The sequence below is a fragment of the Ornithorhynchus anatinus genome, chromosome X1, assembly GCF_004115215.2.
Source record: "Ornithorhynchus anatinus isolate Pmale09 chromosome X1, mOrnAna1.pri.v4, whole genome shotgun sequence".
Classification (NCBI taxonomy): Eukaryota; Metazoa; Chordata; class Mammalia; order Monotremata; family Ornithorhynchidae; genus Ornithorhynchus; species Ornithorhynchus anatinus.
The window spans coordinates 105,622,183-105,641,575 of record NC_041749.1 but is presented as its reverse complement, the minus strand read 5'-3'; the positions used below and the strand labels follow the sequence as shown (position 1 = coordinate 105,641,575).

General features: G+C 48.0%; 1 protein-coding gene across 4 annotated transcripts in view; it reads left to right on the top strand.

Moving 5' to 3' along the window:
* Positions 1 to 19,393, top strand: part of CATSPERD (cation channel sperm associated auxiliary subunit delta) — a 62,318-nt gene that overhangs the window by 26,897 nt on the left and 16,028 nt on the right. For 3 of the 4 annotated variants that reach the window (XM_029050058.2, XM_029050056.2, XM_029050060.2), the window contains exons 10-15: positions 1,810 to 1,905; positions 3,207 to 3,304; positions 6,182 to 6,358; positions 8,398 to 8,511; positions 15,967 to 16,056; positions 18,689 to 18,747. In XM_029050058.2, coding sequence (XP_028905891.1) covers positions 1,810 to 1,905; positions 3,207 to 3,304; positions 6,182 to 6,358; positions 8,398 to 8,511; positions 15,967 to 16,056; positions 18,689 to 18,747 — 634 coding nt within the window. The remainder of the gene's footprint in view (positions 1 to 1,809; positions 1,906 to 3,206; positions 3,305 to 6,181; positions 6,359 to 8,397; positions 8,512 to 15,966; positions 16,057 to 18,688; positions 18,748 to 19,393) is intronic. The other variant, XM_029050057.2, reaches the window with a different exon arrangement.

Sequence of the window (19,393 nt, the reverse complement as noted above, 5' to 3'; positions counted from 1 at the left end):
TTGAATGTCTGTCTCCCGCTCTCGGCTGTGACTTCCCTGTAGGCAAAGAATATGTCTCTCAACTCTACTGTGTTGTTCTCTCCCAAGCACCTAGAATACTGCTAGGCACACAGCAAGTGGTTAATAAATGCCACTGATCGATCGATGGATTGGGCTTTCCTTTTTTTTAACAGATGCAGTGTGGTTATCCAACTGTGGTCATATTGCTCCAAAATTTCACTGTTGTTTTCTCTGTGTACATGTTTTTCAGAAAAGAATCTCCTTGGCTCGTTTCTGCTATTTTAGAGCAACCTAGTTTAGGCTTTTTATTGTTTTATTGTCAAAAGGAGTCAGAAAGACCTGGGTTCTAATCCTGGCTCTGCCACTTGTCTGCGGTGTGACACCTTGGGCAAGTCATTTGACTTAATAATAATAATAATAATAATGATGGCATTTGTTAAGCGCTTACTATGTGCAAAGCACTGTTCTAAGCGCTGGGGAGGATACAAGGTGATCAGGTTGTCCCACGTGGGGCTCCCAGTCTTCATCCCCATTTTACAGGTGAGGTAAGTGAGGCACAGAGAAGTGAAGTGACTTGCCCAAAGTCACACAGCTGACAAGCGGCGGAGCCAGGATTTGAATCCATGACCTCTGGCTCCCCAGCCTGAGTTCTTTTCACTGAGCCACGCTGCTTCTCTGGGCCTCAGTTTTCTCATCTGTAAAATGGGGATTAAGACTGTCAGCCCCATGTGGGTCATGAACGGTGTCCAAGGTGATTAGAGAAGCAGCGTGGCTCAGTGGAAAGAGCACGGGCTTTGGAGTCAGGGCTCATGAGTTCGAATCCCAGCTCTGCCACTTGTCAGCTGTGTGACTGTGGGCAAGTCACTTAACTTCTCTGTGCCTCAGTTCCCTCATCTGTAAAATGGGGATTAAGACTGTGAGCCCCACGTGGGACAACCTGATTCCTCTGTGTCTACCCCAGCGCTTAGAACAGTGCTCGGCACATAGTAAGAGCTTAACAAATACCAACATTATTATTATTATTATGATTAGCTTGTATCTACCCCAGAGCTTAGGAAAGTGCCTGGAACATATTTAAGTGCTTAACAAGTACCATTCAAAAAATATAATTTGAACATGGTGCCTCTTATTTACTCTAGGTTGTGATCTCATTACAATTATTGATTGTAATCTCATTACATTTATTACTATTGTTCTTGTCTGTCCGTCTCCCCTGATTAGACTGTAAGCCCATCAAAGGGCAGGGACTGTCTCTATCTGTTACCTATTTGTACATTCCAAGCGCTTAGTATAGTGCACTGCACATAGTAAGCACTCAATAAATACTATTGAATGAATGAATCTCATGGTGGGCAAGAATCAGTTCTCCCAGCATCTAAAATTGTTGTTGATTCATAATAATAATAATAATAGTATTGTTAAGCATTTACTATATGCCAAGCACTGTTCTAAGCACTGGGGTAGATACAATTAATCAGGTTGGACACAGTCCTTGCCCCACATGGGGCTTAAACACTTAATCTCCATTTTACAGATGAGGTAGCTGAGCCTCAGAGAAGGAAAGGGACTTGCTTAAGGTCACACAGCAGACATGTGGGGGGGCTGGGATTAAAACCTAGGTTCTTCTGACCCCCAGGCCCACGCTCTATCCGCTAAGCAACACTACTTCTCTAACAAAAAACTAATAGGGCACTGAAGCTGTGGAACAGGTTTTAGACATCAAGTTTTAGTATTCTTCACCTATTTTTCTTAAATTGAATGGTAAACTATAAGAGCACTGATACTAATAATTGCTTTTTTGTTTTCCAGGTCAGACTATGGATCCTGTTATTCTTTTGAAGACACAAAATTTTCCCCACACTTCCTTTTCTGCAGCCAACAGCACTCTGATCTATGTTACAGCCTGTGTGTACTTTATGTGAAGTAATAATAAGAGTGATCGTGATATTTGTTAAGCAGTTATTATGTGACAAGCACTGTACTAAGCCCTGGGGTAGATAGAAGCTAGTCAGGCCAGAAATAGTCCCTGTCCCACGTGGGGCTTACAGTTCAAGCAGAAGGGAGAACGGGTATTGAATCCCCATTGAACAGATGAGGAAACTGAAGCACAAGAAGTTAATGACTTACCCATGGTCACAACATTTACAAGTTGTGACATTTACAGAGAAGCAGCATGGCCTAGTGGATAGAGCATGAGCCCGGGAGTCAGAAGGATCTGGGTTCTAATCCCAGCTCTGCCACTTGTCTGCTGTGTGACCTGGGGCAAGTCAGGTAACTATTCTGTGCCTCAGTTACCTTTTCTATCAAATGGCGATTAAGACTATGAGCCCCATGTGTGACAGGGACTGTGTCCAAACTGTTTTAGCTTGTATCTACCCCAGTGCTTCCATATAGTGTCTGGCACATAGTAATCGCTTAACAAATACCATAAAAAAAGTTAAATGTCACTCCCCTCCTCTAAAATCCCCGAATTCTAACCACTGATTTCAAGGCTCTCCTCCAGCAAGATCCCTCTTACCTCTGTGCTCTCTTCTCCTGCTACACCCCAGTTCACTCTCCACTCCTCCCAAGTCCACCTCCTCACTTTACCTCGCTTGCAACTCTTTGACCCATTGCTCACACCCTTTCCCGGTCACTGAACCATCCTCAAGTCTGCCAAATTATGTTCTTCCCCATCTTTAAAATCCTTCTTAAAAAACCTACCCCATCCCCATCGAATCCCCTCAACCTCCTGTTCATACCACCCCTTTAGGCACCTTAGCACTTCTGAGTATTCCTGTACTTATCTATTTATTTAATTTGCTTAATTTGTTTTTAATCATTTCATTCATTCAATAGTATTTATTGAGCTCTAATTATGTGCAGAGCACTGTACTAAGTGCTTGGAATGTACAATTCGGCATTCATCCAAATCCAATCATTTGGATGAATGGTCTTGTTCCTTTGCTTAGTGGATGGTTGACAATTTGGGTTCCGTTCTCTTCCCCATTAAGAGGAAGAGAAAGAGGGAGAGGAAGGAATTTTGAAGTCTTTTAGGCTATAAATTTGTCAAAGGCAGGGATGCAACTTTTGCTTCTCTCAAATGTTCTAAGTGTGTATTGTAATAGGCAATCATTAGGCTGTTGATGATGTTGATTGTGTAATTGTAATATTGGATATTTTTAAAGACCAAAATGAAGCAGCGTGCATATCTTTTTTTTTTTCAGCTGAATCTGAGCTGGCAGCTTTAACTGAGGATTACCAGTTATTTTATGGCAGTATGGGGATGCAGCAAACTACTTTGATCCAAGTAGGTGCTTTGCAGGTAGACATAATGTTCTCCCACCCTCTAACTGGGGGAGTCCTTCAAGGTTCAGCTCTGGGTCCCTCTGCTCTCCATCTACACCCATCACCTTCGAAAACTCATTCGCTCCCACTGTTTCAATTACCATCTCTAGGCAGACGATTCCCAAATCTACCTCTCCAGCCCCAACTTCACTCCTTCTCTGCAGTCTCACATTTCCTCCTGTCTTCAGGACATCTCTACTTGGCTGTCCTGTCGACGCCTCACGTTTAACATATCCAAAACAGAACTCCTCTTCTTCCCACCCAATCCCTTTCCTCCCTAAGACTTTCCCATCACCGTAGACACCACCACCACGCTCCGTCTCTCCCAAGCCCATAATCTGGCATTTTCCTTGACTCATCTCTCTCATTCAACCTGCATTCAGTCCGTACCAAATTCTGTCAGTCCTACCTTCGCAGTATCTCTAGAATCTGCCCCTTCCTCTCCATCCAAACTGCTACCATTCTGATCCAAGCACATATCCTAACCCATCTTGATTGCTCCATCAGCCTCCTTGCTGATCTCACTGCCTCCTGTCTCTCTCCTCTCCAGTCTAGGCTTTACTCTGCTACCTGGATCATTTTTCTGCAGGAACATTCGGGCCGTGTTCAAGAAACTCCAGTGGTTGCCCATTCACCTCCGTATCCAACAGAAATTCACCATTGGCTTTAAAGCAGTCAATCACCTTGCCCTCTCCTGCCTCACCTCGCTACTCTCCTACTACAAGCCCACCCTGCACACTTGGCTTCTCTATTGCTAACCTTCTCTCTGTACCGCAATCTCGTTTATCTCACCGCCGCCCTCTCGCTCACATCCTGCCTGGAACGCCCTCATGTCCGACAGACAGTTACTCTCCCTGCCCCCTTCAGAGCCTTATTGAAGGCACATCTCCTCCAAGAGGCCTGCCCTGACTAAGTAAGCCCTCCTTTTCTCTTCTCCCACTCCCTTCTGCGTTGCCCTGACTTGCTATCTTCATTCATCCCCCGTCCCAGTCCCACAGCCCTTATGTACATCTCTGTAATTTGCTCATTTATATTAACGTCTATCTCCCCCGCTAGACTATAAGCTCGTTGGGGGCAGAGATTGTGTCAGTTATATTGCTATATTGTACTCCCTCAAGTGCTTAGTACAGTGCTCTGCACACAGTAAGTGCTCAGTAAATCTAATTGACTGGCTGACTGAGCCCTCATTTCCCCCCTCTGCCCCCACCTCTGCATCGCCTGTGCCCTTCAATCCATGCCCTTTAAGTACTTGATATTCACCGCACTCCGAGCCTCACAGCATTGACAGACATATCCTTGTACTCTGCCATTTTCCTATCTGTAATTTATCTTCAATTACAGATAATTAAATTTATCTCCCCCTGTAGCCTTTAAGCTCCTCGTGGGCAGGAATCATGCCTACCAACTCTGTTGTGTTGTATTCTCTCCCAAGCGCTCAGTCCAGGGCTCTGGACACAGTAAGGACTCAATACATAGCATCAATCAATCAATCAATAGTATTTATTGAGTGCTTACCATGCGCAGAGTATTGGAGTGAGTGCCTTGGGAGAGTACAGTGTAACAGAATTGGCAGAAATGTTCCCTGCCCACAAGGAGCTTACAATCTACAGGGGGAGATCAGTCGATCAATTTTGATCAAATGTGTAAAGCCGGTGGAGTGCCTGACCCCCTAGACACATTTGGGAGAGGAGGAAATAATTTTGCTAATGGGTGAACCCTGGGTGTGGAGGAAGCATGGACCAACCCCAGGTCCGAGGGCCCTGGGGAGACCGGGGAGTTCTGCGTCGGACCTGGACCCCAGCGGATCTGTTGACCTTAAAAGGTAAAAACAGAAGGAAACCTCCCCACTTCTAGTGAGGCGAAAGCATATGAGATTGATGGCCGTAGGGAGGGTCTCACCGGGTGAAAATATCAGCAGGTTCAGGAGGGGTTTACAAAGGCCGGTACAGGGAAGAACAGCCCATCCTGGGTCACAAGAGGGAAAGTAGAGCTATAAAGGGGAAACCTGGGGGGACGTCGGATGGTCTGGCTCTAACTGTGAGGATGCGTGTACAGGAGGCAACCATCACAAGGTCCCTTACGGGTCCCGCGGCCACCGTCTGCCAGCGGAATTCTCTGTCCTAGGAATGGCATTTTTGTGTTCTTTTGTTCTAGAGTAGGAGAGTAGAAGCAGCGTGGCCTAGTGGATAGAGCACAGGCCTGGGAGTCAGAAGGACCTGAGTTCTAATGCCGGCTCTGCCACTTGTCTGCTGTGTGACCTTGGGCAAGTCGCTTCACTCTTCTGTGCCTCAGTTACCTCATCTGTAAACTGGAGATTGAGATTGTGAGCCCCATGTGGAACAGGGACTGTGTCTGACCCGAATCGCTTGTACTCACCCCAGCGATTAGAACAGCGCCTGGAACATAGTAAAGCACTTAACAAATATTACAGTTATTATTATTATTATTATTCTAACCCAAGTCCCCAAGAGGCTTCAGGGCTTCTGGTACGAGGGGCCGGGAGGAATCAGGGGGTGAGACTCCAACTCTGAGCCACAGCGACCCAAGGCGGGCCACTGCATGTGCCTGAGGTGAACTCCACCTTGGCCCCTGAGATCTCCAAGGATCAGAACTGGGATTGGGTGGGTGTTGGGAAAATCCAGCCCCTTCAGGGCTCTAGAGCCAGGTGTTATTGGTGAATTTCTCTGGCAGTAAAACCCCATCTAGATGCCAGCAATTTAATCCAAACTGTAAAACTGAAAAACAGCAAATTAGAGCAAGAGCTTTATAATTTCGCCCATATTGTTTCCTAGGAGTCAGTTTTTTGTTGGGAAATATACATTCCTTTATCTGGGGAAACTATTTTATTTTCCAGATTAAAAAAGAATCTGTCTGGTCAAACGGAACGGCTTTCATGTTTCTTAGGCCTGGAATCCTTGAAATAATAAAACCCATGGAGGACCCTGGTTTGCGTGCTTTTGACTTTGACCAGTGTACTGTGAATATTCAGCCTCTTATCTTAGGCATTAAACCTTCGCTGCAAGATTGTCCGGTTCGTATTACTCCATATGTAGGAATTGGGTTTTAAAGTGAATCTCAGTAAATTTTTCATTATTGGAGTGTGACCAATCCAATTGTCAATCAATCAGCCATCTCACTGTGGACAGGGAACATGTCTACCAACTCTGTTGTATTGTCCTCTCCCAAACATTTGGTCCAGGGCTTTGCACACAGTAAGTACTCAGTAAATACCATTGATGATAATTTAGTGAGCACTTATCAGGCAACCCTTTGCATCTGTGGCCACAGGAGCTGGCTCAGTTCATTCATTCATTCATTCATTCAATAGTATTTATTGAGCGCTTACTATGTGCAGAGCACTGTACTAAGCGCTTGGGATGAACAAGTCGGCAACAGATAGAGACAGTCCCTGCCGTTTGACGGGCTTACAGTCTAATCGGGGGAGACGGACAGACAAGAACAATGGCACTAAACAGCGTCAAGGGGAAGAACATCTCGTAAAAAGTTCATCTCAGTTTCCTATTTTGCCCTCCTCAGCTGGAGATACTGCTGGGTTTTTTCTCCTCATCTGCAAGTAGAAGGAGTAACTACTCCCTCGCACTCTAAAAACCTATGGGACTCTTTGAGACTGATGAAAGCGAGCACCATGTGGGTGGGTATATTGAACAAACACACAATTGAGGTACATAATAAAGGAAGGGGGAAAACGTCGCCCATTCCCTTTCCAGCTCCGTATGCAAGTAGTCGAAAACCCAACTTGTACTGGGGCTAAATTCCTAAAACAATTGCTCTGTCCTCAAAAAGCCACTCCAAGAAGGGCTATTCCCTTGGCCCAGTGCCCACGATACCCAGCCCTTAGTACAGTGTCTGGCACATAGTAAGTGCTTAACAAATATCATTATTATTATTATTATTACTTCAAACTCCCTTCATCTACCTAGAGGAGCAGCATGGCACAGTGGAAAGAGCACCAGCCTGGGGGGCAGAGGGCATGGGTTCTAATTATGTCTCTGCCACTTGCCTGCTGGGTGACCTTGGGCAAGTCCCTTCCCTTCTCTCTCAGCAGAGATCATCATCATTATTATTCTCGTGCCCTCAATTTCCTCATCTAATTAGGGTACTCGTTAAGTGCTTACCATGTGCCAGGTCACACAGAGGTATACGAAGGTATTAAAAAGGTCGGTACGAGGAAGAGCAGTCCATCCCGGGTCACAAGAGGGAAAGTAGAGATGTAAAGGGGAAACTTGGGGGGATCTCGGTTAGAGGATGCGTGTACGGAGGGCAACCGTCACAAGGTCCCTTATGGGTCCTTGTTGGATGGAATCCAACTAGACATTGGGGTGGATCCAAGATAATCAGGTTGGACACAGGCAGGCCCCTGTCCCGCGTGGCGCTCACAGTCCAGGTAGGAGGGACTGGGATTTAATCCCCATTTGGCAGCTGGGGAAACTGAGGCCCAGAGAAGTTACATAACTTGCCCAAGGTCACACAGCGGATGATAATAATTATGGTATTTGTGAAACGCCTACTGTGTGCCAAGGACTGTTCTAAGCGCTGGGGTTGGTACAAGGTAATCAGGTGGGACACAGTCCCTGTCCCACATGGGGCTCATGGTCGTAATCCCCATTTTCCAGATGAGGTAACTGAGGCCCAGGGAAGTTAAGTGACTCACCCAAGGTCACACGGCAGAAAAGGGTGGAGCTGGGATTAGAACCCAGATCCTCTGACTCCCGGGCCCTTTCCACTAGGAGCACAGTAAGTGCTCAATAAATATGACTGAAGGAATCAATGAACTAGGCCTCGCTGCTTCTCATCTCTAAGATGGGGATTCAGGGTCTCTTCTCCCTCCTACTTGGACTGTCAGCCCCTTGGGGGACAGGGACAGCATCTGACCTAATTAACTTGTATCTACCGCAGTGCTTAGAACAGTGCTTGGCACATGGTAAGTGCTTAACAAATATCGTTATTATCATTGTTATTATCACCTTTCAACTCAGTAGTAGAGCTGGCCAATGAAGTATTTTTGGCCTCATTTTTGTGTTGCTCTTTGTTTTCTTCTTCCCTAACCAGATGGAAATTCTCTCTGGACAGTTTGCAAACCAAATGTACGTGATAGACTTGGGTGAAAAAATTGAGTTGAATGCTGCCTTTGTACCCAAACCATCCAGAGGGACATTTCCCATGGTAGGTGTATTTTATACTTCACTGAACGGGGGTGGTCAGTTGTGAAAAATGCACAGTCGTTCAATCAAGCTGGGTGGAGACAGCCAGTTCTTGACGGAGGAGGGTCTCTGGCCCCTAATTTCCCTCGCCCTCCCCGCTGTGGCTCTCATGCCTTTGGATTCTGAAGTAAAATGAGATGTTGGTCTGCTCGCTTTGATCAGAGCTTCGCACATAGCAAGCGCTTAACAAATACCATCATCATTATTATGGGTGTTGTCGTGTTGGTTCCGAAAAGGTCAGAGGTAAGGTCCCGGTGTCTGTTAGATTCCCCAAACCTCTGGCACAGCTTGTCAGCTGCCTGTTAGCTTCTCTACATAGGCCTGCATTTTGCTGGAAAAGAGGGATGAATGGGTAAGTCTCTGGGGAAAAAAAAATGGCCGGATTCTCAGGACACTCACGGTTCTGCCATAGTGCATATTTTCGCTGTATGTTTTGGCCACAAGGCCATTTGGGAATTAGGGAATGTTTGCCCAACAAGGCCAGCCTGTTTAGGTACCACGCCCCATGGCTTCAGCTGTAGTAATCGGGTACTTTTTCCCCCGAGGGCCCAGTAGAGTACTTTGCACCCAGAAGGTGCTCAATAAATCCCAGCTTGTGCCCCTAAATCAGGTCCTGCCCCAGAGCGGCAGGCCGAAGCCCCTGTCAAGAGGGGAATCAACAAGGTGCCTTATCTGTATTCTTATAACGATTATTTATACTCAAAAGAACCGATGCATGCGTGCAAGGAGGAGAGGAGATGGCATATTAAGCCGTTCGACTCTCCGGTTTGGCCTTGCCACTCTGCCCCTGGTTTTGGGGCTGCTCTCCGGCAACCCCTCAAGCCTCTGCTGATATGGAGCACTGGGAGCCAGAGTTACTGATGCCTTCACCACCAGATGGATTAGAGCAAAGAGGGACCCTTGAACATTCCAGCCTAAAATTCCTCCTCAGTGGAAGTGGGCAGCGTGCATGCCCAGTCTGTTCCAGAGACTTCAGGTTGGCTTCTGCAGACCTCACCACCATTTGGGAGGCTTGCAGACTGGGGCCCCTGCCTCCCAAAAAGAGGTGGGTGTGGGAGAGCCGCGGGTGGTCTGGGGCAGCAGCTCGAGGTGCTGGCTAACTCAACAACACGTGGGCAGTAGTTGCTGCTCTGTGGCCAGGGACTGGGAAGCCGTTGACCAGGAACGCGCTTGAGCTGACATTCTGGGACCCCGACCGGTTCCAGGGCCACTGTATCAGACACCCAGCCCAACACCCCTCATTTGGGGGCAGACCCCGGCTCTGGATTGTTTGGTAGGCTTCACTGAATGTGAATTTCTCTGTTATCTGGTGAGACAATCACAGGTCCCGACAGCAGCCCTCCTCCTTCCTCTTCATCAGAGGCCAGAATTCATTCCGTTGCATTTATTGAGCGCTTACTGTGTGCGAAGCACTGTAGTAAGCATTTGGAAGAGCACAAAATAACCATAAACCGACACATTCCCTGCCCATTCTTCTTCCTCTTTCTCTTACTCCTTCCTTAGATTCTCTGCTAGATTAAGGGGATGACAGTTGCTACTGGCAGGTTTTACGAAGCAGAATCCTCCCCCGCCCCCAACCCTGGTGCTTTCTCCATTCTCCATTTCTGATTAATCTAGCCCATGGAGGGAGGAAGGCAGGACAGCTCTTTGGGGTTCTGCTCCTCCCAGTAGGATTTCCCTAATCCCCCTGCTTCCCCTTTACTGATGATGATAATAATAAGAAGAAAAAGAATAAGAACACTTTGAATTTAAACAGCACATAAATCAAACGTATTTCTTGAGTGCTTACTGTGTGCAGAGCACTGCACTGTACTAAGCACTTGGGAGAGTACAGTATAAGCAGAGTCGATAGATATGTTCCCTGCTTACAGTGAGCCTACAATCTACAGGGGAATACATTAATATGGATAAATCAATTAAAGATAAGCACATAAGTGCTGTGGGGCTGAGGGAGGGGTTAATAAAGGGTGTGAATTCAAGTGCCAGGTTAATGCAGGAGGGAGTGGGAGAAAAGGATATGAAGGCTTAGTCAAGGAAGACCTCTTTGAGGAGATGTGATTTTAATAAGGCTTTGAAGGAGACGAGAGTGATGGTCTGTTGTATGTGAAGAGGAAGGGCATTTCAGGCCACACACAGGACATGAGGGAGAGGTTGGTGGCGAGATAGATGAGATCAAGGTACAGTGAGTAGGTTGGCTTAGAGGAGCGAACTCTGTGTGGGCTGGGTTGTAGGAGGAAGTGTATTTTTTCATGTATTTTTCCAAAGCACTTTCACAGCGATGATGTCGTTTTAACTGCATAGCTTCCCTGTGCAGTAGGGAGGGATAGAAACTATTATTCCCATTTTACAGATGAGGATCTTGAAGCACAAAAAGGTTGAGGGGCTTACCTGAGTTTACACAGCAGGACTGAGGACTAGAATCCAGGCCTCCCGACTCCTGGCCCCCTGTGCTTTCCCCTGCTTTTCCCTGACTCCATTCTCTACTGGATTTCTTGGGTATGAAATATGTTTTCTCTCTCCCACTGAAGCCCAGCTGGGAGCATGATAACTTAGACCAGCCACTTGGAGGGGGGGGAGGGGGGAGCATGGCTTCACCCTGCCATAGGCTCCACTAGGAAACTGGCAGAGTAGATAAAGAGGAGCTGGAATAAAAACGATAGGGCTGGGCCAGCCAGAGAAGAAACAGCAGCGTCAGTAGTAGTAAAATATTGAAACAGCATGCCCTAGTGGATAGAGCACGACCCTGGGAGTCAAAGGACCTGGGTTCTAATCCCAGCTCTGCTGCTTTTCTGCTGTGTGACCTTGGGCAAGTCACTTCACTTCTCCATGCCTCAGTTGCCTCATCTGTAAAATGGGATTTAAGACCGTGAGCCCAGTGTAGGACAGGGACTGTGTCCAACCTGATTCGCTTGTATCTACCCCAGCACTTAAAACAGTGCTTGATTCATAGTAAGGGCTTAACAAAAACCATCATTATTATTATCACTACCAGGAGCATTTATTTTGCTTGATGCGAAGAGACACAGGAAAACGGCGGAAGCTTTTGAGGAGAGGAGAGAGGCGGGCTGAGCGATGGTTCAGGAAGCTGATCTGTGCAGCAGCCGGCTGTATGGATTGGAGCAGGGAGAGGCTTGCAGACTTCTGAGGAGATCATTCATTCATTCATTCAGTCGTATTTATTGAGTGCTTACTGTGTGCAGTACTAAGTGCTTGGAAAGTACAATTCAGCAACAAAGAGAGACATTCCCTGCCCACAACGGGCTCACAGTCCCGAAGGGGGGAGACAGACATCAAAGCAAGTAAACAGGCATCAATAGAATCAATATAAATAGAATTATAGATCTATACATATCAAAACAAGTAAACAGGCATTAATTATAAATAAATAGAATTAAAGATATGTACATAAATACACAAGTGCTGTGGGGCAGGGGGTTAGAGCACAGGGAGCGAGTTGGGGTGATGGGGAGGGGATGGGGAGCTGAAGACAAAAAGGGGGCTTAGTCTGGGAAGGCCTCCTGGAGGAGGTGAGCCTTCAGTAGGGCTTTGAAGAGGAGAAATGTGACTGGTGGATTTGAGGAGGGAGGGCGTTCCAGGCCAGAGGTAAGACGGGGGCCGGGGTCGACAGTGGGACAGGTGAGACTGAGGGACAGTGAGAAGGTTAGCACCAGAGGAGTGGAGTGTGCAGGCTGGAATGTAGGAGAGAAGGGAGGTGAGGTAGGAGGGAGCAAGGTGATGGAAAACTTTGAAGCCAAGAGTGGGGAGTTTTTGCTTGATACGGAGGTTGATAGGCACTCCCTGGAGATTTTTGAGGAGGGGGTGACATGCCCTGAACATTTCTGGAGAAAGGTAGTCCGGGCAGCAGAGTGAAGTATAGACTGAAGTGGGGAGAGACAGGAGGTTGGAAGATCAGAAAGGAGGCTGATGCAGTTGGGATAGGATGAGTGATTGTACTAATGTGGTAACAGTTTGGATGGAGAGGAAAGGGCGGATCTTGGCGATGATGTGAGGGTGAGACCTGCAGGTTTTGTGACAGATTGGATGTGTGGGGTGAATGAGAGAGCGGAGTCAAGGATGACACCAAACTTGCGGGCTTGTGAGACAGGAAGGATGGTAGTGCCATCCACATTGACGGAAAAGTCAGGGAGAGGACGGGGTTTGGGAGGGAAGATAAGGAGCTCTGTCTTGGACATGTTGAGTTTTAGGGGGCGGGAGGACATCCAAGTGGAGATGTCCTGAAGGCAGGAGGAGATGCGAGCCTGGAGGGAGGGAGAGAGAACAGGGGAGGAGATGTAGATCTAGGTGTCATCAGCATAGAGATGATAGTTGAAGCTGTGGGAGAAAATGAGTTCTCCAAGGGAATGACTATCAATGGAGAATAGAAGGGGACCAAGAACTGACCCTTGAGGAACCCCTACAGTTAGGGGAGGGGAGGGGAAGGAGGAGCCCGCAAAGGAGACGGAGAATGAACGGCCAGAGAGATAAGAGGAGAACCAGGAGGAATGGAGTCAGTGATAAAGTGTTGTTGGAGAAGGGAAGGGTCGATAGCGTCAAAGGCAGCTGAGAAGTCGAGGAAGATTAGGATGGAGTAAGAGTCGTTAGATTTGGTGAGAAGGAGAGGGCGGTTTCAGTGGAGTGGAGGGGATGGAAGCCAAATTGGAGGGGGTCCAGTAGAGATCTGTAGGAGAGGAATTCGAGGCAGTGAGTGTAGACGACTCGCTCCAGGAGTTTGGAAAGGAAGGGTAGGAGGGAGATGGGGTGATAACTGGAGGGGGCTGTGGGATCAAGGGAGGTTTTTTTTTTAAGATGGGGGAGATCTGGGCATGTTGGAAGGCAGAGGGGAAGAAGCTGTTGGCGAGTGAGAGGTTGAAGATGGAAGTTAAGGAGGGGAGGAGGGAAGGGCAAGAGTTTTTATAAGGTGGGAGGGAATCGGGTCTGAAGCGCAAGTGGAGGGGGTGGCATTTGAGAGGAAGGAGGAGATCTCTGAAGATACTGCTGGGAAGGATGGGAAAGTAGAAGAAGGGGTTGAAAGGAGGAGGGATGGGGAAGGGGGAGGAGTGATTTTGGGGAGCTCAGACCTGATGGTGTTAATTTTCCTAATGAAGTAGGTGGCCAGATCGTTGGGGGTGAGGGATGGGGGAGGGAGAGGAACAAGGGGCCCGAGGAGGGAGTTAAATGTTGGGAACAGCTGACGCGAGTGATGGCCATGGGTGTCAATAAGGGAATAGAAATAGTTTTGCCAGGCAGAGGAGAGGGCAGAGTTAAGGCAAGAAAGGACAAACTTAAAGTGGACAAAGACAGCCTGGTGTTTAGATTTCCGCCAGCAGTGTTCAGCGGCTCGAGCATAAGAGCAAAGGAGGCAGACAGTGGAGGTGATCCATGGCTGTTGGGTTAGTGGTGCCAGAGTGATGAAGGGATAGAGGAGGGAGCGAGTTGAGGTGAGTAGAGAGGGTGGAGTTGAGAGCATCTATTTGGTCATCCCGAGTGGGTAGAGTGGGTAGGGAGGCTAGGTGGGATGTGATGCACTGAGAGAGATGGATGGGGTCAAGAGAGTGGAGGTCTCTGCGGGGGAGTAATACAGATTTACAGGGAGAGGAGTGTGAGAGAGGAGGCAAACGAGAAGGTTGTGGTCAGAGAGAGGTATTTCGGTTGGTGAGGGTGGAGATCATGCAGCGGTTAGAGACGATGAGATCGAGAATGTGTCCAAGTTGGTGAGTGGGTGAGGTTGGCGGAGTCGAGGAGTGATAGAAGGTGGGCGGCAGAGGAGTCACCGAGTACGCCTATTTGGACATCAAATGCTATGGTGTAGCCGTGACATGACCAGAGCTTGTACCAAGGTGGTAGCAGTTTAGCTGGAGAGGAAGGGGCGGATCAGGGAGAGGTTGTGCGGGGCTTGGCAGTAGACCAACTGCGAGAGATAATAATGTTGGTATTTGTTAAGCGCTTACTATGTACAGAGCACTGTTCTGAGTGCTGGGGTAGACACAGGGTAATCAGGTTGTCCCACGTGAGGCTCACAGTTAATCCCCATTTTACAGATGAGGTAACTGAGGCACAGTGAGGCAAGTTGTGACTTGCCCACAGTCACACAGCTGACAAGTGGCAGAGCTGGGATTCGAACCCATGACCTCTGACTCCTAAGCCTGGGCTCTTTCCACTGAGCCACGCTGCTTCTCTGAGAGATGCTTCTCTGAGAAATGAACAATCCCCTGGAGTTGAGGAAAACTCTGAGGTTGTGGGCTTCCGGGATGGGGAGGATGGTGATGTGGTTGACTGAGATGGGAAAGCTAGGGGAAGGAGTGAGGTTAGGGGGGAGATGAGGAGTTCCGTTTTAGACCTGTTGAGTTTGAGATGTTGGGCGGACATCCAAGTGGAGCCCAGAAATGCTCTGGGCATGTCACTCCCCTTCTTAAAAACCTCCAGTGGTTGCCTATCACCCTCCACATGAAACAAAAACTTCTCACTCTAGGCTTCGAGGCTCTACATCACCTTGCTCCCTCCTACCTCTCCTCCCTTATCTCTTTCCACTGCCCACCCAGCACGCTCCGCTACTCTGCTGCCCACCTCCTCACCGTCCCCCGTTCTCGCCTATCCCGCCGTCGACCCCTGGGCCAAGTCCTTCTGCGGTCCTGGAATGCCCTCCCTCCTCACCTCCGCCAAACTAATTCTCTTCTCCTCTTCAAAACCCTACTTAAAGCTCACCTCCTCCAAGAGGCCTTCCCAGACTGAGCTCCCCTTTTCCCTCTGCTCCCTCTACCCACCCTTCACCTCTCCGCAGCTAAACCTTCTTTTCCCCCCTTTCCCTCTGCTCCTCCCCCTCTCCCTTCCCATCCCCTCAGCACTGTACTCATCCGCTCAACTGTATATATTTTCATTACCCTATTAATTTTGTTAATGTACATCACCTTGATTCTATTTATTTGCTATTGTTTTAATGAGATGTTCATCCCCTCGATTCTATTTATTGCTATTGTTCTTATCTGTCCGTCTCCCCCAATTAGACTGTAAGCCCGTCAAAGGGCTGGGACCGTCTCTATCTGTTACCGATTTGTACATTCCAAGCGCTTAGTCCAGTGCTCTGCATATAGTAAGAGCTCAGTAAATACTATTGAATGAATGAATGAATGAATGGAGCTGTGAGATTGCAGGTGAGATGAGAGGTCAGGACTAGAGAGTTAGTGGACTGTGACATCACTTGTGTCACTCTGTCTTCTCCTGTCCCTCCCAGGACCAGATTGAGGCAGAGGGGAGGTGCTACGGAGTTAAAAAAAAAAATCCGTGGTGTAGAAATACCTAGTCACAGCTCTGTAGACACAATATTCATTTCCTTCAACTTGGGCAACAGACGTAATTCTAACCCAGAGTAATGGCTTTTGGGGTCAGCCATTGTGTTTGTGATTTCTTTATTGCCTTCTAGGTAACTGTGAGCAATCCCCATTCACTTGGATTCCAAGCAGACATCTTGGAAAATGGCTACACCTCAGATGGAAACATTCGGTTCATACTGGTGAGCTCCAGTCCCATCACGTTCCGATGACTGAACGGTAATCGGTTATCATCCATTTATAAGTTGCGATACGGATGGTCTTAATGAGCTGGTTCTGAGAGCATCTTGTTTGCACAGGTGGGGTAATCCTGGGCCCCGGAGCGCTCCACCCGTCTGTTGCCCCCAGGGCATATTGCCAAAAGGAAACATGTCCTGGGCCTGAGCTTAGTGCCTTATAATAACATTTAATTATACTATGATTAATTATTAATATAATAGTTATTATGGTATTTGTTAAGCGCTTATTATGTGCCAAGCACTGTACTAAGTCCAGTCCAGTGCCCATCCCTTCCTGACTCGTGACTTAAGGCCCGACCTAACTTTGGCTGGACAGGGTTCTAGACATCCCTCCTCCATCATCCGCCCTGCCCCGCTGACTTCCCTGCTCTCCGGCTTCCCCTACCGTTCCCCACTCCTCCTCTCCCTTTTGGCCCCCTCAGCTGTGCTACCCCTGACTCAGTCGACCGGCAGTATTTATTGAGCACCTACTGGGTGCAGAACGGCTTACTAAGTGTTTGGGACAGTACAATAGAGGTAGAAGATGCAATCCCTGCCCTCAAGAAGCTTAAAATTTAATGGCAGAGATGGATACTCGATGATTTACAGAGAGTAGGAGAAAGATAGATAGGTGAATAAATATAAGTGCTTAAACAGGAGAATACTGTCATTTTTCTTCTCCCAACTTCCACCTTAGCACTTGTGCACTTTCACCCACCCATAGCACTTTATGTACGTAGTGATTAATGTAAATGAAGTGTAAATGAAGTAGTATGGCTCAGTGGAAAGAGCATGAGCATGAGAGTCAGAGGTCATGGGTTCGAATCCCGGCTCTGCCACTTGTCAGCTGTGTGACTGTGGGCAAGTCACTTCACTTCTCTGTGCCTCAGTTACCTCCTCCGTAAAATGGGGATTAAGACTGTGAGCCTCACGTGGGACAACCTGATTACCCTGTATCACCCCCACCGCTTAGAACAGTGCTCTGCACCTAGTAAGCGCTTAACAAATACCAACATTATTATTATTATTATTATTATTAAGTGAGGGAAATGTCTCCTAGGGGAGGTGTGATTTTCCTAGGGCTTTGAAGATGAGAAGAGCTGTGGGAGGGGTGATGTAAGAAGGGAGGATGGGAACGTCATCGTCGGGGAAGATAGAAGCGGGAGGCTTTGGGCAGCCGTAACTCTCTTGACCACCAGTTCCTTGGGGCTAGTTGTATTTGGCTAAGGGGAGAGTGGCGGACATCAGCCCCAGCTCAACTGGCCTGCCTCGGGCCACGTGGCTGCTTCAAACTGGCTGCCTCGGTGCAACCAGTTCTCTCAGGCCTTCTGCTGCCACAGATGCAGTTTGGGCAGAAGTGGCAGGGTTGGCCCTCACTGCGCTGCCAGGCAAAAGTGCCCGAGGAGATGGCAGCAGTGGAAGCAGGCCTGTGGTACTGCTCGATCTGTCTGTCTGTCTCTTGCCCCCTTTCCCTTACTCCCTCTTCCCCCACCTCTTTTTCCTTTCTCCCCCTTTTGCTCCATCATCATCATCATCATCATCATCGATATTTATTGAGCGCTTACTCCATGCAGAGCCCTGTATTAAGCGCTTGGGAGGGAACAACAGAGTTGGTAGCCACTTTCCTTGCCCACAACGAGCTTACCTCCTTCTTACTTCTCCCTTCCCCTCCCTCTTACCCATCTCTGGTCTAGGCCACCTGCCCCACTAAGTTTAGGGAATGCCATTTGGGTGGTCAGATGTATGGTTTCATACTGGACAATCCAACTTTTCATCTGGCCTGTCCCCTCTTCCAATGTAGTATTGGCCACTTTTGTGGCTAGTGTTCTTGCCACTGAGTTTTGCGGCTTGGGCTGTGCAGCGGACTTCACGCTGACCCAAGAGGGAATGCGAAAGCTCTGAAGCAGAAGAGAGATTCAGGGGTCCCTCCAGAAAAGTTTTCTAGGACTGGGCAAAGTCTGTAGATTTCTCCCAAGTGGTTCTTTTCTTTCTCTTTTTCAGGTATTAGTCAAACACTGTTCTAAGTACTGGGGTAGATACAAGTGAATTAAGTTGGACCACAGTCCTTATCCCGCATGGGGCTCACCATCTAAGAAGGAGGGAGAACAGGAGAGCTGAGGCATAGAGAAGTGAAGTGACTTGCTCAGGGTCACACAGCAAGCAGTTGGCAGAGGCAGGGTTAGGATCCAAGTCATCTGACTCCGGAGCCCAAACTCTTTCCGCTAGGCCATGCTGCTTTTCCAGTGCCTGCCACCAGGTTACACCGTGTGATCGGAGAAACATATATGATGTCATGGGTCGCCTTATTTGGTCTACGGGTGGCCCATCAGTGGCCGCCCTAGATGCCTAAACCTACTTCACTAGCAAGAGGCTCACAGTCTAGGCCCAGACGGATTGTAGGGCTATAGCAGAGACCTAGGAACGGGGCCCAGCCAGAGGGACCCTGCTTCTGTGTACACAGCTGAGTTAGCTGCACCCTTCCCAATGTTCCCTTCTTCATTGTTCCTACACCCACTGTAATTTACTAATTGTTATTAAAGCTCTACAAGCCCATGCATGTGTTGCAGTGTATAATCCATGTGTTTGGCTTCTACAGAAAATAACATTAGTTCAGCAACATATTTCTGAGAGGGCCGAGAAGGATTTCACTGCCAGGTACTGCTTTTCTTCATTATTATTATTATTATTATCATTAATAGTCATTAACGATAATAATGATCATGGTAGTTTTTAAGCACTTACTATGTGCCAAGCACTGTACTAAGTGCTGGGGTAGATACAAGATAATCAGGTCCCTCATGGGGCTCCCAATCTAAATAGGAGAAAGAGCCAGTGTTGAATCTCAACTGTTGCAAATGAGGGAACTGAGGCACAGAGAAGTGAAGTGACTTGCCCCAAATCACACAACAGGCTACATGGTGGGGCCGGGATTAGAACCGAGATCTTCCGACTCCCAGGCCTGGGCCCTTTCTGCTAGGCCATGCCGCTTCATTACTTCTTCAACTCAATGAGGAATTTGGGACACAAGTCTCAGGCTGTGAATCTTCTCCCCTGACCTCACTGGGAGCCAAACAAAGCCTGGGATTTCTGAAATGTGCCATTTAACTCCTGCTGCTCTTGTCCACAAGGCTTGTCTGATGGATGTGGGAGCAGTGGACCCCACACTCAGGCCCCAGGGAGGACCTGTGCTCCAGGAAATTAGGGCAGCAGAGAGCGTATCACCTCTAACATCACACTCCTTCTGCGTGTCATTGTGGCTCATCTGGAAAGAAGTAGGAACATGAGTGACAGAAGGGGATTT